At 31.0% G+C, this 24,617-nt stretch overlaps 2 protein-coding genes across 2 annotated transcripts in view; one reads left to right on the top strand and one right to left on the bottom strand.

Moving 5' to 3' along the window:
- The window catches only part of LOC129224910 (fibrillin-2-like), a 201,630-nt gene extending 181,262 nt beyond the window's left edge, over positions 1–20,368 (top strand). Inside the window, exons 58-66 of the mRNA XM_054859456.1 lie at positions 1,791–1,913; positions 4,435–4,551; positions 7,021–7,149; positions 12,204–12,323; positions 13,114–13,236; positions 14,642–14,753; positions 16,580–16,883; positions 17,859–18,088; positions 19,561–20,368. Coding sequence (XP_054715431.1) covers positions 1,791–1,913; positions 4,435–4,551; positions 7,021–7,149; positions 12,204–12,323; positions 13,114–13,236; positions 14,642–14,753; positions 16,580–16,883; positions 17,859–18,088; positions 19,561–19,717 — 1,415 coding nt within the window. The 3' untranslated portion in view covers positions 19,718–20,368. The remainder of the gene's footprint in view (positions 1–1,790; positions 1,914–4,434; positions 4,552–7,020; positions 7,150–12,203; positions 12,324–13,113; positions 13,237–14,641; positions 14,754–16,579; positions 16,884–17,858; positions 18,089–19,560) is intronic.
- Positions 20,369–20,430: 62 nt separating this feature from the next.
- Positions 20,431–24,617, bottom strand: part of LOC129224584 (mannose-1-phosphate guanyltransferase beta-like) — a 46,772-nt gene continuing 42,585 nt past the window's right edge. Inside the window, exon 8 of the mRNA XM_054859066.1 lies at positions 20,431–23,565. Coding sequence (XP_054715041.1) covers positions 23,434–23,565 — 132 coding nt within the window. The 3' untranslated portion in view covers positions 20,431–23,433. The remainder of the gene's footprint in view (positions 23,566–24,617) is intronic.

Genomic DNA, 24,617 nt, shown 5'->3' with positions numbered 1-24,617 from the left:
AAAAAAAAAGAGAAGTATTAGCCCACTAAGAAATTAATTCTGTGGAAAATGGCATGATCAGAAACTTACACATTTTAAAAAATATTTTCATGTTAAAAGTGTCGCTTATTTCAAATGATAATTCATTTTTGCAGTTCAATTTTGTTTGAAAATTCCAATTTGATGTAAAAACTTTTGTGGGGGTGATTTTCTTAACACAAAAAATTCTGAGCAGATTCCCAATACTTGTCTTCATTTAAATGAATTTGTAAAGGTGTCAGACAAACAAAGGACCCTACAATTGCATTCTTAATTTCTGCATCCTGTAAAATTTTAATTTGATAGTGATAAAAGTCAAATGATTAAATTATTATGTATATTAATTGTGTTGATTTTTTGTTCTTAGTAAGTGGTGGCACTAATAAGTCAATGCATATATTTTTTAAATTTGTTTTGTTAAAAACAACAGGCAGGTTTTTAGTTCAATGCTACATACAATTAAATTTGTATGCTTATTTTTATTTCAAAATTTTAAATTGATAATCACTGAGACACGTTACTCATTAAAATATTTCTCATATACTTTATTTTCTTTTCTTTTTTTTTTCCTCTCTCTGAGCTTTTGCGCTTCATATTGCAAACTCTTAAAAAATATCTCTCTGTCATTAAGTCTAATAATCCATGACACTGAGTTAACCCTCCGCGTATGATTCTCGCAATTTGAGCAGGAAATCAGTTTCGTCCCCAACTACAGGTCACGTGAAAATCACGGGCAACGAATTTTTTCCCCTTATTTCAATACTGATCCTACTATTTTCCCGTTAAGTTAAAAGAGCATCATTTGATGCTTATTATTATGCATTTATGTGTGTATTCTAAAAAAGTAAACTGATATTTTTCTCTCAATTTTTCTGTTTTATTACAAAATTTCTGTATTATTTTTTGAGATAAACTATTAAATATTACATTTATCTGAAAATAATATCTCATGGTTTTTTTTAAATTATGAACCTGCCCACTGAAATAGCGAAGGCCGTACTACATATTTTTGTAAACATAAAAGCTAATAAAGTTCTTGTATAATTTGTGAAAAACTGATAAAGATGTAAATTGTAATATATACATATTAAGAGAGAAAATATAAAAAAGTGACCCATATTTCAGGACTGGAGAATATAAAAACTGAGCGGTACGCGGAGGGTTAAACAAAGCTTTACAACCACAAAGAAAAAATCTTATTTTTACGAATGAAGCACTGTTTTTAGAAATTGAGTATATGTTGTTAATAAGCGAGACAGTTTTGTTCAAATATGCTCTGGTCACACTGATCAGAAGTTTTCCTGATACAAATATTTTCTTCAGACAAGAGATGTTCTTTCATATTTGTAAATTTTAAAAAATAACTTATAATCTAAAAGAAGTCTGCTGTCTTTTAATTTTATAAAATAGAAGTTTTTCAGTGTGTTGCAATTTAAAGGAAAATATTAAATGGGGGGGGGGGATTATGGGAGGAAATTTTTATTTTGACATTTAACTTTGTATTACAATTTAATACAACTGTAATGTACCATTTTATCTTACTTTATTTTAGTACATATGTCAATTTTGAAAAGAACTAATTTTTTTATTGTTATTCCTGTTTATAATTAATGGATCATTTTTTAAGGATAAATTTTGCTCATTTCAGAGTTTGTTTTTTTTTTTTTTTTAATTTTTTTAAAGAACTTTTTAAGAGTTTTTGGTTTATAAAAATTTGGGCTCTAATTATCTTGATTAGAATTTTATCAAGAACTGTATTTTCTCTGATTTAGATGTCAATGAATGTGATCATGTTCCTCCTCCTTGTAAGTTCACTTGTGAGAATACGGAAGGAAGCTTCCGCTGCTCATGCCCGAGAGGTTACGTTTTGGCCCCAGACAATATTACATGTAGAGGTAATAGCATTTATATAAAATTCTTTATATATTTATTTTTCTTAAAAACAAGCAGCTATTTGCTCTAACTAAATAGTTTATTTAATATTGTGATAATATCAAGGGATGCAGGAGCATCCCACCTGCCAATAAAAACAAAAGAAAAGAAAGATGCAACTAAAGACAGTTTGCACAACAGAACAAGTCTGGTTCTTTACCCCTCAGTATCTCAGCCGAATGAAAATCTCCGGAGTTGATTTTTGGTGTACTGATGATGTATACCAAAATGCAATCCCCAGGACCATCAGGGGGAAGAGTAATAAAAGTTAGAAAGTCGCTATTTTTCAGGGTTTTTGTATTCTTTGACAAGATTGCAGCCTAGATCAGGGATGAGATTTTTCCGGCTTTTGCCTGAATTCCGGTTTTTTCCGTTGCCTTTTGAAACCTTTCCCCTTTGTCGCCTCTTTCAGGCCTCATAACAATCCTATTTTTCTAAAAAATCTGAAAAGATTCCGTTTTTTCATAATTTTTGGTCCCTATTTTCTTGTTCCCCCTCGAATCTTCATCTTCTACAATATCTGCCAACAACCTCAAGCAAGTGCACTGAGGACGTATATCAAAATACAACCCCTGGGACCATCAGAGACTGGAGTAATTGAAATTTGCAAAGCACTATTCTTCAGATTTTACCATGTTTTAAACCGATTTCAAAAAAGAGGCGGTTTACAGTTCATACTGCATGTATGTTTTTTTTTTTTTTGTCAAAACAATGTCCAACTTAGTGGACCGATTTTGATTAATCATTTTTAATGGATAGGGTATGGTCTAACTTAGATGCCTTACTTTGTTTGACCGTATTTGTTCTTTTGAATAAAAGTTACAGGTTAAAAACAGTAAATTTCATGTAATTTCCCTATTAAATGATTCGATATAAAACTCATTGTTGAACAAGTTGGTTGGCTTAAACAATAATATTACTAGAAATCAAAATGTAAGTTTTTAATGAAGCCTTTTCTGAAGCAGACATGAATTTCATTCAATATCATTGCTCTAGTCAGTGTTATTTTTGTCTTCATTAATGCCAATAACAGATAACAGGTCCAAGTAAGTTGACATAGGATTTTTATCAAGAGTAACTTGTATTGCTGTAAAATATAAATTTGTTTGGGAAATTGTAATAATTGTAAATGGTTCTAATTAAATTAGCACTTAAATTAATCCCAGAGAGGAACAAGGATTAGATTTAGTGTCAATCACTCAAAGTTTTAGATATGTTGACAGATTTTTTTTTAAATTTTTTTAAATAGGGAGTCATATGAAAAGACAAGGAAAAGTTCTGATGTATGTTCTGTTGCACCATAATATTTTTAAAATTAATGTGCACTAAAAAGAATGAAATTAAAAACATTTTGGAAAAAAAATGGAACAGACTTCAAAACTGCCGCTGGAAATGGAAATTTCTCAAGAAAGCAAAACAATATCGATACAACTCTTAAACATGATGTTTGAAGTCAGAGCAAAATCGATAGATAAAACAATATGTAGTCATAATCAATTGCAAACTTAAATAGATCCAGATCCCTCAACACCATTCACGTACATTACATTGATAACAACATATTTGTGCAAGGTTATAAATGTCTCATACTTCTTTTTACTGGTTCACTATTAACCGAAATCTGCTGTACTACCAATTTGGATTTTCAAAAGTTGATTGCTTTGTTTTTATAACATTTATCTCTTACAGTTTACTATTAATGCTCAAAATTTTCAATACAGTTCTTATGATACTAGTTAAAAATTGAGGAGTAGGCCCTGTATGATGTCCACGGCAACCCCAAAATTCCATCTGCATTCTGTGAACCTTCTACGTATTCTATGCCTCTGTTCCATGGTTCCCATTCAAAAACCCAAGTTTTTTTTTTTTCCCTGGCACAATCACACCATTTCTCTCTCCAAAGATACCAATTCAGAAAAAAAATTGTTTCCCATTTGTGACACATTTTCCTACTTCTTCAGAAACCCTGAGCAATATCACCAAACCCTGATTAAGAAATGTTGCTAAAATTTGATTGATTTTTTTTATATATATAAAAAATTTTGTGTTATACGTACATTTATTAATTTATCAATCTTTTTCTGGAGGATTTCGTTATTTTTTTCCTTGCTGTTTTAAATTTTAGATTATATGATTCAACATCAAATATTGGCAGAATATGTGTTTTTCAAGCTGATAGAAATGTAATACATAAAAATAGGCAAATTCAACTTCTTGATAAAGAAAGTTAGTAAATTACATGAGTTATCTTGAAAGAAAAAATCTTCATGATCACAGCTTTCTGTCAATGGGGGGGGGGGATGTAGCAAACTCAAAACATTATTTTTAATAAATTGTGTCACAGTTCCTGAGTTCAGTCAAATTAACTGAGCTCAACGAAGTAATGTTTTTACATTGTAGAGCCTTTGAAATGTGCATATGGAACAAACTTTCTTTCTGCAGTTATCTTTTTTTTTTTTCATTAAAAATTTTTTTTTTCTCTAGATATTGATGAATGCAAAACTGGATTGCATGATTGCCAAAATCAATGTGTCAATACTCAAGGAAGTTACCAATGTACTTGCCAGTCGGGTTTCACCCAGTCTGGTGGCCAATGTTTAGGTAAGCATAATTAGTACATAGTGTGTATGTGTGAGCCTATATAGGGAGGGAGCTAGAGGCTTTACTTTCCAAAAAACTTTTGAGTCTTTGATTGGAGGTATAACACTATAATTTTATTACAATCTTATTTATTTAAACAAATGCCAGGCGTTAAACACTTAAGTTGTTTGCCTTCTGGCTTCCCACTACTTTTGGACAATTTTATTAAAATCTTAAATTGCAATGCATGTGTCTAAATGGTAACAGTTCATCGAGAGTCCAGAATTTCATAGGCTGCACGCCGGTGAGTCATCAGTCCTATTTTAAACAGATGAGCAATTAGGCAATTGTGTCCAGTTAAAAGCCGAAAACTGGCAACAGTAGAACTTGGTTGGAAAGTCCGGAACAGCCGATGGATCCACTATTCCAAGACGCTCCCTGGCCTTTCCCTCAACTAATGTTGAAATATCCATTTGAATTTTTCCCCAAATTCCATTTTGTTGAGAATTTTAGCAGAATGAAAAGCCAACAGATTATTTGTTCTCTGTAAAACAGTCCTGCCTTGCATATTAATGATTGTCCCATGATTTTAGAATATTTTTCATTTTTTCTCAAACTTTTGTTGGAAGTTTGACTTTTAACTTCTTACAAAGCCTTTGCAGCCTTAGATTACCAAAGTTTAACTTATCTCAACTTTCTATTTTTCATTAGGGACAAAAAGCATGAAAATATTAATATATTGTTGTTAAACCAGGGATATTTAAGATCCAAAATTTCCTACATTTCCGAAAATTTTGGATTTTTGTTTCCGAAAATTTTGGTCTGGCAACATTCTAAAACTTAAATATTATATTGAAAAAAAAAAAAAACTTTTAAAATGTTTTTTAGAGCTTCCGAAAATTTCAGTCTTCACAAAATTTTATTTGAGTACATTTGCACCCCTGAGTTAAACTAGAGCTGAAATTTCGCAGTGTATAGTATCAATTTATGATATAAGTTATTTTATATTCAAAAATACCTGGCCCCACTATATGGCGCAAGGGCTTTGGCAATTTATTACTTTTCTGTGTTAAACCAATTCAGCTCAAGCATCCACCAATCAATGTCAACATTTCACAGTTCCCTTATTTTTGATTGGACATTGCCCATTTTGACTGCAAGAGGTGCCACAGGGAACCCCTGCATCTTCCAATCAATGGCAACAAAATGGAAATGGGTTCCCAGTAGCACCAGGGCCGGATTTAGGGGAGGGCAGGTGGGGTTACTGCCCCGGGGCCTCCACAACAAAGGGGCCCCCCACAATAAAATTTTTACAAAATATCCTTACTTTAACGGGTCGAAAATATCGGATATATATATATATATATATATATATATATATATATATATATATATATATATAATAAAAGTGAAAAATATTGAAAAGACCACACCAAGAGCCCATAGATGCGCAACGCAGCAAAACTAAAAAGCCAAGTAAATATAAAATTAAGCAAACAGAATTACAAAAATTAAACAAATTATAAATAACAAATGATGATAAAAAGGAAAAATGCAAACAGCTATTAAGTAGGAATAGAAAAAAAGTGAATCCAGAGCTCATCAGCCGTGAAGGATTTATTAATTATGGTCAAAAGACCAAAATTTTAACTATAAACTAGAAGAGAATTGTACATGTACTTAAGCTCCAGTACATGTAATATAGAGTAACAATGGGCAAACGCACCACTTGCTAAGCTAAAAACAATAAACTAGAGCTCAAGCTAGCTTCTCTTCTAGTTTATAGTTAAAATTTTGGTCTTTTGACCATAATTAATGAATCCTCCACGGCTGATGAGCTCTGGATTCACTCTTTTTCTATTCCTACTTAATAGCTGTTTGCATTTTTCCTTTTTATCATCATTTGTTATTTATAATTTGTTTAATTTTTGTAATTCTGTTTGCTTAATTTTATATATATATATATATCAAAGTATCGGATATTTTCAAAAATATGATCTTTTTGAACCCTGATTAGGGGCCTCCACACTTCCAAATCCCGCCCTGAGTAGCACCCTCTTTATTGCCATGAGTTTCAGCAATTGTCATGGTCTATAAGAATTGCAACCATGGTTTGACATGCAGGGAAATGCTTTATTTTGACTAGGCTGACCTGGATCCGGTCACTTAACTGTTTTACTGGTTAGACTGTCATTTTAGGAGAGGGAACAAACCAAAAAGTGGTCAACTATTAATGCTATCTACTGAACTATTCTAGTTCATCCACTAGAGTTATGGTTAAAATTTCAACTATCAAAATATCACTAAACAGGCAATTGCCTTGTTCAAATGTAGAAGAGTAGAAGCAATTTTCACCATCATTCCTTGACGGGCAACTTTCTAGTCTACTAATAATCTTCCTTGTTGAATTTGAGTTGCTTGTATACTTCTTTGTAAATAATAAATGTTTCAAGTATGTCTTTTCTAAAAATGCTTTTTTTCCTCGTTAAGATATCAATGAATGCACAGATGAACCACATTTGTGTTCTCCTAGTGGAACTTGCATGAATATGCCTGGAAGTTTCAAATGTCTGTGTCCAAGAGGTTATAATTTAGATCCTTCTGGAAAATTTTGTATTGGTGAGTAAAATATTTCAAAGATAGAGAATATTTGATTAATATTCCTTCATTGTGCTCTCTTTTTATGCATTGAAGAAGGGGTTTGATTTTCTAACCCCGAAACAGCTGTTTGCAGAATTTTTGACCTCTTTTTAAATGCTTTTATTTGTACATATATACACGTTGTCATATTTTTACTCATTTAATCAATAGTTTCTCATTTTGTTGTTATTATTTATTTTGTTATTTATTGTTTATTTATTATTTTTATTTCTTTCTTTCTTTCTTTCTTTTTTTTTTTTTTTTTTTTTTTTTGAGTATATCAATGCTTCTCAGTTCATTATATTTATTTATTATTTAAGTAAAAATAATTCCTTAAAAACTAATTACTGTTCTTTTTTGTTATTGAACTGATGTTCCTTTCATTCCCAAAAAAATTTGCCTTTCATCTCCTCAAAAATATGGTACATTGGCATTCCAGTTATTGTACTGCAATCAGAATTTACAGCTTCAGAATATGCAGGAAAAACATGAAATTTAAATTGAACATCACAGGAAATAAGTACATTTGAGGCACTGAGAAGCAAAGAGATGTAAGTGGCAAAATTAAAAATTTGGAGATAACCATTGCAGATGGTAGGTGAATCTCTCCTCGGTCTTGGGGCAAAAAATAGTACTAGTAGCCCTTGTAGGTGCTGTTATACAGCATTATTTAGAAAAACTTTTCAATAAAAGCCTACCTTGGACCTTATCCTTAAACGTGTTTTACTCAAAACTTGAAAATGTCCACTTACATCCCTTTGCTTTTCACTGCCTCATTTTATGAAAACATATTCTTCAAAGAAATGAGAAAATCAGATTTGATTGGAATATAATTTTATCATTTCAGGACAAAGACTTTGATTGGAATACTTAATAGATTTAATAGTTTTGAAAGTATAATATTGTATTGCCTCCCACGTTAGCTGTCATGCTGCATATGGGGTCACCAGGTTTTCAATCTCCCTGCCCTGGTCCTTTCCGGGATGCCGGAAAAAATGAGGTTTTAAAAATATATTTAATTAAACATAGTAAATACATGTCTATCTTAAAGCATAATGTGAGCCACACATATTGCTTAGTAAAACTTAATTACTTAATTTTATTAAAATATTAATAAACCATACTATTTTGTGATTTTGGCAAAAAAAAAACCTAATTGATTGCAAATCATTTCATAAAACATGAAAATAAAATGAAGCAAACCTTTCTGATCCTAAATTTAAAATATTTTGCTATTTCATGAAGAATTTGATATAGCTACTCAATGCATAAAAATAAATTTACCTCTCGAAAAGAAATTTAATTCATTAAGCAAATCATAAACTAATCGCAATTATTATGAATACTTCTGAATCATTCATTTTATTGGCCCATTATGACTTAAGCTGTAGAAAATCACCTCATTCATAAACACATATTGATTTTTTCTTGCTTCTTGTTTAAATATCTGGATTCTTGACTAAACAAACAAATTTTTCAGTCTTAAAAAAAAATATTTAAAAAATGATTCTATTTCTTCACTAGTCAAACCTGACTCATTTTTACTGCAAACATCATAGGCCAATACTTTTGAAAATGGTAAAGAGTTCAAAAAAATTAGTACAGGATGAAACCCATCAGAAAAGTAAGAAAATATAATAGAATTAATAGAGAAAATAATTTGCAGACGATCTGAGTTCAGGAAGGGGGGAGGTGAGGGGGGTTTAAGGGGGAAATCGGTTTATCACGATTTCCGGCAAAACTAAGAGTCCTATGGAAAAAAGTAAATGACAAAGTTGTTGGTAATAAAAAGAACTACAACTTTTGTATTTGCACTATTTTCAGAAAACCTCAAAATTTATGCAAAAAATTCAAAAAACCAACTTTTCGGTTTTTTATTTTTATTTCTCAGTAAAAAAAACTATTTTTTTTTTCACATCCATGGAACATAGAGATTGCAAAAAACACGCAAAAATAGTTAACAAAAATCGACATACAAGCAGTATGACAATGCTCTTTTACTGTAACTAAATCAGGCACATTTCTCAAACAAATTAAATGTTTTTATCAAAATCATTCTGTGCGTTTTGTTTTTGAATATCCTGTAATTGTTTCGTGTTATCTCTTGTATTGTTACTTTGAACGGATCATATTTTTTCTTTTGAAATATTGCTAAAAAAAAGATTGAAAATTAAATGTGAGAACGTCTTTATTTATTTCTTTTTCTTCCTTTGATTTTCTCTGTCTTGACGTACAAAACGTAGCTATTGCAGTCTCATCATTATGTTGACTTTGAAAAGTTCGATGAATTAAAGCAGATGTTAAATTCTCAAATTTTTTGTGTTTTTTGTCTACACTTCTCTTCATGGTGACGTCAGAGCATTAGTCTATCAGTGATATTCGCTATTCTATATGTGAGGATAACATTTTACTTGAATGGTCTGTAGAACATTGTAGCCTTCAGAAAATATTTCGTACGGAAGAGGCAAAAGATCTGGGCGTTACTACCTGCTGATTATTGCATAGCAGCTGCTAAGATCGTTCAAGCAATGAACAACATCATTCATAAACATACTCGTGCAGGTTAAGTTACTTAAAGTAAATCGTGACAAATTTACTTATTTAAACTTTTGGAATCTACATAGTAAGGTAAATTAAATACTACGTGTCTTTTAATTTGAATCAATCAGCTATAAAATAAAAGTATTATTTTCTTTCATAAATAGTATGCTTAACGTAACATAACCTAAAGAAAAATTGAATGAAACAGAAAAATGGTCGTTTTTTAATCAAAAATTTCTTTCATACTTTTCTTTTTAATATACCCAAGCATTGAATATGTGAAGGTATTCAAAATAAAATAGTACAAGAGATAACACAAAACAAATTACAGCACATTCAAAAACAAAACACACAGAATGATTTCAATGAAAACATTATAGTTTGTTTGAAAAATGTGCCTGATTTGCTCGTAGTTGCAGTAAAAGCGCATTATCATACTGTTTGTATGTCGACTTTTGTTAACTAATTTCGCGTGTTTTTTGCAATCTCTATGTTCCATGGATTTTCAATCTTTTAATTTAGCAACTTAACGTGGAAACTTACATTTTTTGAGTAATTAAGGTGTAAATTTTAATAAATAACTTAAAGTTTTACGTAATGATGATTTTTTTTTAATTCAAACTTTTTTGTGTTTTTTCATTTTCTGCGAAATTTCCCCATACTATTGTGTTTTTTTATACCATCAGAAAGTAGAGATTCCAATGAAAAAAACATGCTCCGATTTTTTTTAAAAATCAGATATTTTGACGTGAGATTTTTCGATTGAAAATTACAATGCTTTTTCTTTTTTAAATTAAAAATAAGAAAAAATAAATACTTTAAATCAAAAAATTGCAGTGTACTTGAGACATAAAAAGGTAACTTTTCACCAAGTTTTGTGAAAAAAAAACGTTTTTTTTATGGGAGAAAATTATCAAAGATTATTGGCACTGGCCTATCAGGGCTTAATTTCCAGCAAAAGAAGTACAGGAGTCCTATACTGCTGTGCTAAGCACAAAAGTCGTATCTGTCCTATTTATCAAAATTGAGTTACGTTAACCAGGTGGCTCTTTGTCATATATTGCACTTAAATACAATGTTTTATGGTTGTATATCAATGGATTTTTTTTTTTAATATGAAAAAGTTACATGTGAATCAAATACATGGAGGCGTAAAACTTTAAACAGCACTCAGTTTGAACTCAATTACAGATATGACTTTTGTGCTTAGCATTGCAGTTTAGTCCTCAGATCTTATATTTGCAGGTAAAAGGGCTGAATTTTGTCTAAAATGTTAAAATGTACATAAAATTGAAAAGAAGCGCTGGAGCTCAACTCCTATGAGCTCCCATGCAAATAAAGCCCTGACAAACATTATCAGCATCGAAAGTGTTATTAGTTGTAAGTTCCTTGAACCGAAAACGTCAACTATCGCTATATCTTTCACTTGAGAGATCGCACTGCATGAAAGATTTCACAATTGATCAATTCAAAAAAATTTCGCAGTGAGGTTTTACCTGTTGTACTATTGTAGAATATCATGTACATTAAGGAATGCTAGATTTAGTGAACTTGCTTTCTCATTTTACTAGCTTATTGGTTCTCTAACCTGTTTTTTCCCTTACTGTGGTTTCCTTTGTGATGGGAACTGAGCTATGATTTTTTTTTTACTTGCAACGTGAACCATGTATTATCCGTCATGCCTGAAAATTAATTTTAGGGCATGCTGGTCAACCTCACTTGTTTCCAGCCTGCCGTCTAATGCAGGGCAATACAGTAAAATTATACAGACACAACATCAAACACCTTTTTACACTGTGTAAGATGAGAGTATTGCAGAAATACGTTAAAACAATTGGAAGTCAGAATCTTTGATAAATATTGCTGTTGATTTGAGAAAATGTGTCACTACTTAGCTACATGCAGGGCCGGCTCTAACAGTTCTGCTGCCCCCACCTTGAATAATAATAAGAATTGTAATATAAAATAATAATATATTAATAAAATAAAGATAATAGTAAAGTGCTAAGTGAGTTTCTAGTTAAATTCCAAACTGGGTTTTGCATATCCAAGCACTGGTACCCACTTTAAATTATCTTTTTAGAATTAAAGTAGTGCATCTTTTGTCACTGAGACAGATATTGACATTTTCAACAGACTTAAATCACGCAATTTGCCGCCTCTAAAATTAAGTTGAATTTCTAATTAAATTCCAAGCTATGTTTTACATATCCATCCAAGCACTGGTACACATTCCTTTTTCTTTTTTTCAGCATTAAAGCAGTAAATCCTATGACACTGAAACAAATATTCAAACTTTTAAAAAATGTTTCAACTTCAACACATTTGCCGCCCCTAAAATCTGCCGCCTAGGTCGCCTACCCCTAGAGCCGGGCCTGGCTACATGTTGCACTGTACATGAAAAAATGTTTTTTTATTAGTCTCTTCATTGGAAATTCAATACTTTACTTTTTTGGCACATTTTACTCATTTTCACTTGCTTTCTGTACAAGATACTGATGAATGCCAGGATGATTCTCGTTGCCAACATGGTTGTGAAAATATGGTCGGCGGTTACCGCTGTGCTTGTCCAGAAGGTTTCAGGCAACATTATTATTGGAATCAATGTGTAGGTAAGTGAAAAAAAATATATATGCATTGAAAAAAATTTAAAATTGAATGTTTTAGATCACATACACAAAACAAAATGATACCAAATATTATGGAAGGATTTTTGTAGAAATTCATGTTTATGAAAAAATACAATGCATAATTATGCTGTTACTCTGTGCTAATAGACTACAAATGCTGTCTTTTTATATTTATGTAGAAAGAAAAAACCTAATTTTAAGCTACCTATGGTTTTTCAAGCTTGCTTACACATGCAGAGGTGGGCTGGCCTATTAGCCTGCAGGCCAGTGCACCCTTGCGCCTCCAAACATGTGTCTTACAAATTCTTCCAAATCTGAAATTATGTTTTGCTACTCTCTAAGAAATATGGGCATAAAATATAGGCCCTCTTATCCACACGCTCCTTCCTAATATTCCCAAAGATAACTTAGGATAAGTCATTTTCTCCCCCCCCCCCCTCCTCCACCTCTATTTAACGCAATGCTTGGATAGAGAAAATTATAGTGTTAAAAACTCCCTTCCTATCAAAGAGGACGCAATTTGTGGAACTGAAATCTAGTTTCTTGAGAAAGAGCTTCTTTTTGTAGCTTTTGGTTACTTACTAAATTTTCATATAAGAGCTATTTAACAGAATTCTCATTTTTGCATGATAATTTTAAAAATTTTTGTAAAAAGCTTTGAAAAGGAGTCATATTTTATACCCTAATGTTGTCCTTTGCCCCTGCTCGTATAGTGCATATTTTCAATTTTGCTTTCTGTTTACAACTGAAAATAATTATTTTGTTTTTACAGATGAGAATGAATGTGCAGCAGGACCGGTATGTGGAGCAGCAAGCTGTGAAAATACTGTTGGTAGTTATTCCTGTAGTTGTCCCCCTGGATATGTGTTTGATGGGAACAACATGATGTGCATCGGTAAGGTGTAGCTTAATTTTAAGTTTGTATTTCATTTCTGATAAAATGTAGTTTTCATTTGTGCTCTAACATAGACCTTGCTTTCTGTGGTGGGAATTTCAACAAAACATTTTAAGACAATTATAATTTTCAGTAATTTTATATTTTTTTCAAATACTTAAAGCATTTGTTGTTAATTATTTGCTTACATTTCTTAACTTGTAAGTCCACCCATATTTTACTGGTATTCTTTACAAATTGCTGGTCTGAATTAATCATTCTTGAACTATGATTGCTCCTATGATGAAATTTGTGATTCAAAAATTTTCATATACATTTGGCTCTCCACGCTTTTAAAAAACTTTGAAAACTGCTTGAAAAATAAAGTTTCATTTCCAAGGGCTTGTAAACCTTCAAAAACGTTAAGATGTAGCTTTAGTCCTTGAATTTTGTGATTTATAAGATTCACTTAAAAGAAACTTGTCTTTTTTTTCTTACAGTAGAACATCGATTATTCGAGCTAATTGGAACTGCTAGTGCCTGGGGTGTCGGAAATCTCGGTTAATAGAAACTTTGTAGAAAATCTGGTCAAAATAGCAAACTTTTAAAATGTATTAATTAAAAATACAACAGAATATTTTTAAAAGATGAAAATGAACATATAAAAAGTAGTATTTTAGTTAAAAAACTAAAATAGGAAAATAACTTGTGCTAAGATTTTAAAAATCAATTCAATTTTTGTGCAATGCCAAGTTAGATATTCAAATAGAAAATTCATCTTAATCTTTACTAATAATAAAGTTGAAAGTCTCTCTGTCCGGAGGATGTCTGTAGGATGTCTGTGACACGCATAGCGCCTAGACCGTTCGGCAGATTTTCATAAAATTTGGCATTAAGTTAGTTTGTAGCATGGGGGTGTGCACCTCGAAGCGATTTTTCGAAAATTCGATGTGGTTCTTTTTCTATTCCAATTTTAAGAAAAAAAATATCATAAGATGGACGAGTAAATTACGAAAATATCATAACGTATAACCGTAACATAGGTACAAGCCAATTGGCGAGAAAATTCACTATACATTATTTGTAAATATACAGGCGAACCAAAAGACCTTTTAATTTTTCTATTACGGGCAAACCGTGAGGGTACCACTAGTCATTTCATAAAATATACGTTATTTTCTTTGAAAAATAGACTTCATTATCGACTCGGTTAACAGAAACCTCGGTTAATCAAAGCTCGATTGATCGAGGTTCTACTGTATTATGCTGCCGTTTTTCAGGGAGTAATAGCTGCAGTTTTGCTGCACACCCTATAAATATGAACTTAAGGCAATTATCAACAAAAAAAAAGTGAATAGTAATGTGTCTAAATATCTGAATGATGAATTTTTCTGCTTAATTTCATTTTTTAATATTGACTCTCTAGAAGTAGGTGGTGGAGCTGGTGGTTGCCAAAATGCACCATGTAACTTTGGTTGTTCTACTGGACCTTATGGTTATTTGTGTGGTTGCCCAGATGGCTATCAAAGAAGCCAAGGGTGAGTTGAATACATATGCTTTCAAATTTGCTACCATGAACAATTTCTTGTAATAAGAATATTCTATTTAATTTTTATTAATATGTGACGAAAATCATGTTGAAGCAAAAAATAATTCTGAAAAATGCAATGAAGCAAAAAATAGTTAATATAATAACCCATCTGGCGATTCTCGAAAAAATATCCCATGCCTAACGCTAAGTTTTTTATTTTATTTAGGTAACTATTTATTAATTAAATCTTATATAAATAAAAACTGAGAGTATGTATGTATGTCCAAGCTTCTTCTCCCGAACGCCAATGAATTGACCATCGAGCCATGTATTGATGGATTCGTAATCTTCCCGTCTTCATGTATGGCTATTTAACATAATCCTCTGATAATAATTAGCAGAGATATCAATTAAAAACTATTAATTGTGACACTTAGATTTCGACATAAAATCCCTATTTTTCGAAGGCTTTCCTCCATTCAAATTATTATTCAGTGCTTCATCTAAACTGTCCGTATCAGTGATTTTATTAAAATTTGGAGCATGAAGAAAATTTTTAAATGAAAGATCTGTTGCTATTTTTTTTCTTGAATATAGACAAATAAAATTTGGTTTTTGTTTTGAGGCTTTTCCTGCAATCAGGGGATTTAAAATGTTTACTTTTTGGTTATTTTTCCGCAATCTGCCAAAAATTTTTACTTTTTTTTTTTTTTTTTTTTCAAGCCTGGTTGTTGAACACGCGTCACTAGACATAACTATCATTTTCGAGGTGCACCATGCAAAGCCGGGTGACACAGCTAGTATGGGATTAACTGTTGTGCTTTGACAGAACATTAAAGCATCTATTATTTCCCAACAGCAATATTTTTTTTAAGTTTTGGTTAGCTGCAAAAAATTAAAAACTTAGCGTTACGCACGGGACATTTTTTCAAGAATCGGCCCATAGAGGAAGTTCTCTCTCACTCATGCCATATTTTTGTCACGTCTCATGTTTCCTTTTGATTTAGGAATGGACATATTAGTATTAGATGATGGGATGGTGATAACCCACCAAGTTTGATACCAATTTGAATGACATCCCAAAAAATTTGCTAGATGGTTTATTTGAATGGTAGAGGTTTTATTTAATATCCCTAACAAGTAAAAGTTTGCAGAAATGAGATGAGACAGAATGACTTCTTATTTTTTCTGAATCCAACGGCACCTACCTTGAACTTGGTTGCCACTTGTCGACGGTATGGAGGAGATCAAGTTATGCATAGGCAGCTGGTGCACCAAAAAAGTTAGGAATCAAAAAAAGTAAGGGGGGGTTGGGGGGAATGGCTTCCTGATGCTTTTTTTTTCGTAGAATTGGGTTGTATTAAAGGCTTTTAACATTTATGATTCTATGACCTCCAAAAAAAAATGTGGAATATGGCCTCAAAAATCAGGACCGATGGCCACCACAGACTTTCCACTTCAAATTCAAAGTTCTATTTTTATGAAACAAGATGAGAAAAGTTCATTTATTTTGAATTTTTGGGTGTTACTTTGGTAGTAAAAATCAATTAACCCTGTATTTTTTTTTCAATCGAATATTAAATTTTAACTTTGAAAAGTAAGGGGGCAGTTGCCCCCTGTACGAGCCGCCTAAGGAGTGATGGACAGACCGGCACAAATTTTAACATTAAAAAGTAGCTTTCATATCCAGAGAAAAATTTAAGTAAATGTGTGTGTGAATTTGTAAATGGTGTAGCATTTTTATCTATTGGTTGAAACTTCGAACAGTCAATTAAATTTTTGATGTATTTTATCCTATGAGAGTAAATTAATTCTTTATTTTATAAATTACAGGCACTGCTTATCCAGTATTTCTCCACAATCATATATTGGCTCTATCTCTCCTCAGAATATCGGAGGAATAGACAACAGTTTACTACCTTTAGGAAATCTTCATATACCTAGTGAAAGTAGTTATACTGGTGATAAAGTGATTTCTACTGAAGGTTGTTATTCTTGTAAATTAAACAGCAATAATCGTCAAAAACGGGATGTTTTCAACAGGACAAAAACTTTTCCTGAAGTTAGAAGGCTACATTCCAATAAGTTATCAGTTCCTCAGTTACGAAGATTAGAGAAAAAAGTTCCCAATAGAATGGTGAGTAATTCAGTTATGATTTTGTAGAAGGTAATGAGTTACTGTATTTTTTATTATAATAAATTTATACTTTATGAATTAAAGATTCTTGTTTAAACCCAAACTCATTACTTGAAGTTTTGGACAAATTTAAAACTTTTGAATAACGAATTTTACTGTCTAAAAATTTTAGTTTACAAATATATTTTTAATGTGCTTTTTTCATTTTTACACAAAATTTACTTCAGCAATCCAGAAACTTTATAAATAGACTTTTTTTTTTTTTTGTAAAATGTATTATGAATATTTAAAACTTTTAAAGCAATAAAACTTAAATTCTATAAAATACTGAATATTTGTATGAAAGTATCTAACACAATAAAAGGTTTTGAAATATCCAATATATAAAATGCAATTTTTTTCCACTGCACATTTTCTTAGAAGTAAACTTGTAGTTTAGAACTCCTGATATTTTGCATTACAAAAACAAAAATCTAGTGAATCAAGTGTATAGTAGTATTTTTTTTTTTACTTTCTTCTTCATTCAAAGCTTTTAAATGGAAATTCAATAATATGGCAAACCTTGTGCAGCAAGCAAAAGCATAAGAAGATTAGCAGTTGGAAATCAGAATTATTTGTAACAGTGTAGAATATTTAAGATTATTAACTTACATAATATGTAATTTAATAATAGATTAAAAAATGAAGTATTTTTTACTGTATATGCTGAGATATTTGTACATATATCGAGTAACATTGACCATGTTTACAAGTTTGGCAAAAAGCTCTAGGAAATGATCTATATGTAATGTCAAAACCCCTGATTCTAAAATCTATGTTAAAAACTGCACTGTGTAGAATTAGTCACTGCAAAGCAGTTGTAAGAAGATAAACTAATTAGGTTGCAGCTAGTTTTAACTTTTTTGACTTAATGAATATAATAATAGTTTTAAGCAAAAAATAATTTTTAAAAACTTTTTTGTAAATATTTTTCAGCAACATCTGCCATCCCGGCGTATTCGTCATTTGCAGAATGCATCAAAAAAGCTCTTAAAGGTCAAAACTGTGGAAGCTGAACCCCATATCACAATTTTTGTGCCATTGAATCGGCTAAATGCTGAAGTAGATTTGCTGACAATTCAACCAGCAGTTAAATATCTCAATAATAATGAAAAATTCCAAATCATAGATGGCAATAAAAATAATTTTTTTGCCATATCCAACAGGTAAATATGTCTTATATTTTTATTTATTTAAAGTGAAATGTTTATAAAGCGTAAATGAATCCATGCATACCTGAAAAATAACAGCCGAGACAAAAAATCTTTGTTTTATTTTAATATTCTCAGGTATTAACTTTTTATAATTATAATAGAGTTAGCTTTATTGTAATAATTACATGAATAAGATTCTACAAAATTTTCTTCAAACCACAAACTTGGAACATCCAACTTCGTCAATTTTTACTTTATTTTATATCTAATATATAGAAGAAAGTATTGGATTCGTACAAATTTTCGAATTTTGACGGATTCAAACGTTTTGAGGTGCGCCGAGTCCATTTCGACCATTTTTGGAAAATGTCTGTCTGGGTGTGTCACGTATGTGTGTGACCGGTTTTTTTGCGGCCACTCTACAGTATAAACTACCGCATGAAATCGAACGAAATTTGATACACATATGTGCCCCTATGTGATCTTGTGCCCATTGGTTTTTGGCACGAATTCCTCCAAGGGGGGTAGAGTAATGGGACGTTTTTTGAGTTATGCGTGCTTGCTATTCCTTAAGAAGTAACTGGTGGAATCAAACAAAATTTGATCCATATGTCGCCCTTAACAGGTACAGGTGCTGATTCAATTTTGGTGTCAATAGCTCAAACATGGGTGGAGCTATAGAACGTTTTCTGTCGTGAATTGTGATTGCTGTATCTCAAGAAATAATGAACGGAATCAACCAAAAATTGTCGACAAGTAGCCCTTAGAGGGTATAAGAGCTGATTCTATTTTGGCGTCAACTGCTAAAAAGGGGGTGGTGCAATCGAATGTTCATTTTTTTTCATTGTGAGTGCCATATCTCAAGTAATGCTACGTTCTGGATGAAATTTGGAATAAATGTCAATCCATATGTCAACAGGCGTAGGTTCAATTTTGACACCAATCGCTCCATGGGGGGCTGATTTTTTTTGTGTGAATAAAAATAGCTTTATAATTGCAACTATAAGAAAGATAAATCATTATAAACTGTCGTATGTGTAATTCGTGTAATTTTAATTGTTGGAAAATTACAAGAAAATTGCGATGATTTAAACTTTTTAACTGATGCCATCTTGTCTTTGTTAACAAATAACTGTTTGTAATCATTTTAAGCAATGCTTTTAAAATAATTATCAATTTTCATTCTTTGCTTTGCTTTTGAGATAAATCGGGAATTGGGATGATCGTTAAGTTTTGGCGTGTGTAATTTTGTTTTTGCTGGGAATATTGCTACCTTGTTTAAAGTGAACCTGAATGTAATGAAAAAGATCATGAGACTTGAACATTGTGATGGATGTCAAGGCAATGTTTTCCAGAAAATATTTTGTAAAAAAGCAAACTGATTTAATCAATATTTTTGTAGTTTGTGCTATAGACATTGTCATTCATTTGTATTAATGTGTTGGATTCTCTCTTAACAATGAACTTATTTTTCTTCTTTACAGAAGAGGCATATCAGTTCTACATTCTAGAGAAAAAATCAGACAGCCAGGTTTGCACATATTGAAAATTTTAGGCACCATTGAAAGCCTGACACAGATGGCCAAAATAACGGAACAAAAACCATTTCATTTGACTGTGCATTTGGTAATCACAAAGTGAGAAATGTTGTTATAAGATTGTTGAATCACTGCCTTTAGAGAAAATCGGATTTATAAGCTGGAATTTTCCATGCAGAGCCTTCAGAGTACTAAAATATATTTTAAACGAATCAAAAGTCAATTTTAAGAAAATTATTTATTTAAATCATAACTAAATATTTAAAAGTTAACATTTCTAGTTATAATAAGAAATGTATACAGAGCTTTAAAATGTTCCCAATCAAAATGTTGACGGTTTATCCTAACTTGCCTACATTACAAATTCAAACGTTGTGAAGTTTGTTTTCAGTATTTAAAAATAAATGAATAAAAAATATCTGACCCAGCATTACACATTTTTTAAATCTGTGATATTTTATACAACAGATCTGTGTTATAATAATTTTTAATATTGATTGGGAAAATAAGTGTGTGTAAGTTTTCCGTGCCATAAGGTATTTGAAACAGCTAAATTTAGCCCAACATAGGTTCTATAGTAGACTTTGAACTTCTGCTTTATGCAAGAGCTCTATTTTTAGTGCAAATAATTTTTTCATGTCCATTATGTGAAAAAACATTCATGACATTTGACACAAGCATCATGTACCATCACATTCGTATTTCATCGTCATTTTTTTGTAAGCTTGCTGTGTGAGAAATTGTACAGTTTTTGTAAAATGATGTTTATTAAATAAAATAATTTATGTATATGTTTTATAAAACAATTTTATTTCTCTGAAACATACAAAAGGCCTTATATACTTTTATAAAATAAAAAAATATGAATTGCATAACCTTTTTTTTTCATGCACATAATAATAGCATTTCTTTTATCTAATTTATATTCATAATGCTTCACATTTTGTGTTTGATTTGTAGCATCAACTCTTTTAAAGAAATAAGATTAATAAGTGTGTAAAATTTTTAAATACATCAGACCATTTTTTTTGTAAGTGAAATATTGCACCATAAAGAATGTTTTAAAATACTATTATTCTGAAGTTTTGTTCTATTTCAGAATTTTTTTAAATGTTAAAAAGGTATAACCAATTACGTGATGAAATGTTAACTATGTTACTAAAATATCAATTTCAGGTACTGGCCTTTAATAACTACCAGCAACAAAAATTAACAATATTAAATGCACAAATGTTCTCATTTCACAATATTCTTCTTACAATTAGCATATGAAAACATTTGTATCATACAGCTAAGTAAAGACTTAGTCCTTATCATTAGGAGTGCCCTGATGGGAGGTCACAGTGACTTCCCAAAAAAATTACCTTATTCAGTACATTTTGTATGACAATTCAACAAACTTGGAGATAATTATTGTAAATTACAACTGTGGCAGTGAGAAGTAGACTTGGTTAAGTTTTGAGAAAAAATCATTTGAAGTTTAAAACATAGGTAGGCTTCTTGGAGAAAGAGTATTAAAATGACAAAAAAAAATCTAATGAAGATACCATACTACTTCCTTTTTTGAAAAGTTACGTGATTTTAACAAAAGGGCATATTTTTAATGTGACTGCATCTTCAATAATGTGCCCACTACACTATATTGCCCACACCTGCGCGACCAGTTGGAAATGTTAGGGAGAACTCGAGCTTTCCAGAGACACCAGGTTCAGTTATCTATGAGCTCTCTGAGCAGTGGGAGGTCAACTTTAGTGAACTTCTGCGCAGAGCCATCGTCATGGAGAGAACTTTGGAGCAATGCTGTGCGATTAAAATTTTGCGTCAAACTTCAAAAGACAATGAAAACGTTTGATTGGTTCACTCAGGTCTTCAAGGATGATTACTTGTCGTACTAGCAGGTGAAAAAGTGGCACAAGTTGGTCAAAGGCGGCCGGGAGGAAATCACCAATGAGGCTCCTTCTGGGCGTCTATCGTCATTACAAACGGACGATAATGTCTCTCGTATGCGAGATTTGCTGAACAAAGACCTTCGAATGAGTGTTCAATTGATGTCAGAAAAATTAAATTTGCCGAAAACTTCAATGTTCGTTGAATTGTTATGGAAGAATTGACCATTCACAAGATTTTCAAGAAACTTGTGCCAAAAGTCTTGTCTGACCACCTTCCTTGTCAACTCCTATCTGACCCAGATCGGTGTTTCAATGGTGCCACAGACGACTTCTTCTTGCTCCCAGCATCAGAAGATCCTGAACAAAATTCAAAAGACCACGACGAGGTGCCTTAACGGCATTCCCAAAAGCGAGTTCCAGAAGACCTTCGATGCATGGCAAACACATGGGCAAAGGTGTATAGATGCAGGAGGAGACTATCTTGAAGAGTATTAAATTTATTACATGTTTGACTTTTTTTTTGAGAAACGTCGTCTTACTTTTGGGACAAACCATATAGGCTCTGAATGGTGGCAAATTTTTGAATCCAGTAACATTTTACCATTTCTAGTGGCAACTCACAAATATTTCCACAGTTATAAAAATACAGAAAAATAATAAATTATTTTAAAGATTTGATCTGAAGAAGTTTAGCTCATAATCATATTTAAAACAGCACATAAAATAACATCAAGGCACAGAATGTATGGCAGTGTAATGGCAAATATGATGAAAAACAAGAAAATAAATCTTTGGAATGAAACACTTGATCACTTTCGGTTAGAAATCCCATACACCAATATGAAAATGAATATTTTGAACTCGGATGGATGTATGCATTCAGTATTATACTTTACAACATGCAAGGAATAAAGTAAGAAAAAACGTCAAAAAAGCACAAACTGCCAATTACAGCAGACACGTGTTTGGGCGTTATAGGGAACGCCTTTTTCAATGCAAAAAATAGGTATTTATTTATTTCATGCAAGGAATAGTTTAAAAAATAGTGAATAGTTAAAATTTGGAAATTCTTTGACAGGAAAAAATGTTGGCCTGTTGAGATCAATGTGACATTTTGTTCATTAAATAAAAAATGCATAATGTTTTTGAGAACAAAAATGTTTAAAATTTATCAAATATCAACAAAAAATAATCAATACATTTTTGCATAAAACTGAGGAGAAATGCAATAATTAAATGCATTACTTGAATCCTATTTTCATTTTAATATGTAATATTCTGGATCAACATTTGAACGGAAATAAAATTTTATAGCTTTATTAAATTATTTTTATAGATTAGTATTAAAATCAATTTAATATTCCTATACAATGAATAACAGACAAAATAGTTTTCAATCTAAAATTCAAAACTATAAATTTCCATCCATCTCTTTATTATTATTATTTTTTTATAATAGCAAACCCAAAGGGGAAAACAATATAATTGGCGAATTTACTCAATTATATTCCTATTGAATGGTTATAAACTTTTTTTAAAAAACTGCACATTTAAGAACATTCAAGCCATTTTTATTATCGTTCCTATAATTCGGAAATATGTATTAATAATTTTCATTGCGAATTGGCCAGGATACATTATTTCACATATCTTAGGTTACAAAAGTTTTAGTTGCATTTTAATGGAATGTAAAAGAGACAGAACTTTAGCAATTAAATTTGTTCATTTACATAATTTTACATCATAAACAATAAAATACAGTACAAATATAACATTCATTTTCATGTAAGCAAGAATTATTTAAACTATATTTTAAAATAATAAAGCTTATATTCATTATTTTGTTCTGATTTTAGAAAAATTTATTTCTAGTTTCATTAAGTCTTTGCATTTAAAAATCTGTGTAAAAAGATACATATTAGAACATACGCTACATTATGACTTGTGGTTCTGTAACAGACTCTGATATTGCCTTATGTGGTAAAACCTTTCCACCATTTACATACATTTCATCTTTTACAATAACATCTTCTCCAAGGACAGAGGTGTTTTCCATACGAACCTGTGAAAAGTAAAAAGGTTAAAATCATTTATGGATAGTTTCAACTTTATAACATTAAGAGTATTCAGAAAATAATATGAACAACAAAGTACAATTTTATTTATTCTTCCATACTCAAAATCCTCCCTATTAACAGCTATAACATAACACATTTCATGTTAACTGTTTCACAAAAATTCATTTCACAGTTATGAACTGATCCATGGCTCCAAACTGGAAATCAAAATAAAGCATTTAAAAGCACCCTATTTCTTTTCCCACTAAAGAGGTTTTTTCTAAGGTCCCAATTCAGGTTTTTCTAAATCATAAGATTTTCATACTTCACATATTAGTATAGGGATTTATACATGGTTGCTGGGGGTCCCAATAACAAATAGGCAATAAAAAATATAATTTTTAATGAAATGAAAAAATTAAGACTGCTGCATAAATTCATATCAAGAGCAAAAATGAAATTCAAGCCTAATGCCAGGGTTGGTAAAAAAAAAAACGTTTTTTTTTTTTGAAAAAAAAAAACGGTTTTTTGGTTTAAACCAGATTTTTTGGTTTAAACCGGGTTTTTTTGGTTTAAATACTGTTTGCGAGAAAAACAATTAATTTTCGGAAGGTAATTAAGGTTCCATGTAATTAACAGTTATTCAATAGTCACATTATACCTAATTTCTTGATTAATTAAAGAGATTAGAACAAAATCTTGTAACTAAATTAAATAATTAAAATAGCTTTCTGCGAGGAAATATTGATTGAAATGTTTGACTTGATTAACATATTAGTATGCATGTATATATAGACCCTTTATGATACGAAATACTGGCTTCATTTTTGATTTCATCAAATGAAAGCCAGATTAGGTCTTCTTTCCAGATTAAACATTCTTTTTAAAACAATATGAGTAAGTAACTTTTGTAAACTGCACAGGTTAGCTAAGGCAAAGCAAATACCAAAATCCCAATTCCAATGAACAAAAGGGGGGGGGGGACTAAGAATTATCTGCACCCAATAGTCATAAAGCAGCATAGGTGTATAGCCAATCAAAATCTTTTGAGCACACA

The sequence above is a fragment of the Uloborus diversus genome, chromosome 6 (genome assembly GCF_026930045.1).
Source record: "Uloborus diversus isolate 005 chromosome 6, Udiv.v.3.1, whole genome shotgun sequence".
Classification (NCBI taxonomy): Eukaryota; Metazoa; Arthropoda; class Arachnida; order Araneae; family Uloboridae; genus Uloborus; species Uloborus diversus.
The sequence above is the reverse complement of the archived record's forward strand: the minus strand, read 5'-3'. Positions and strand labels throughout refer to the sequence as shown.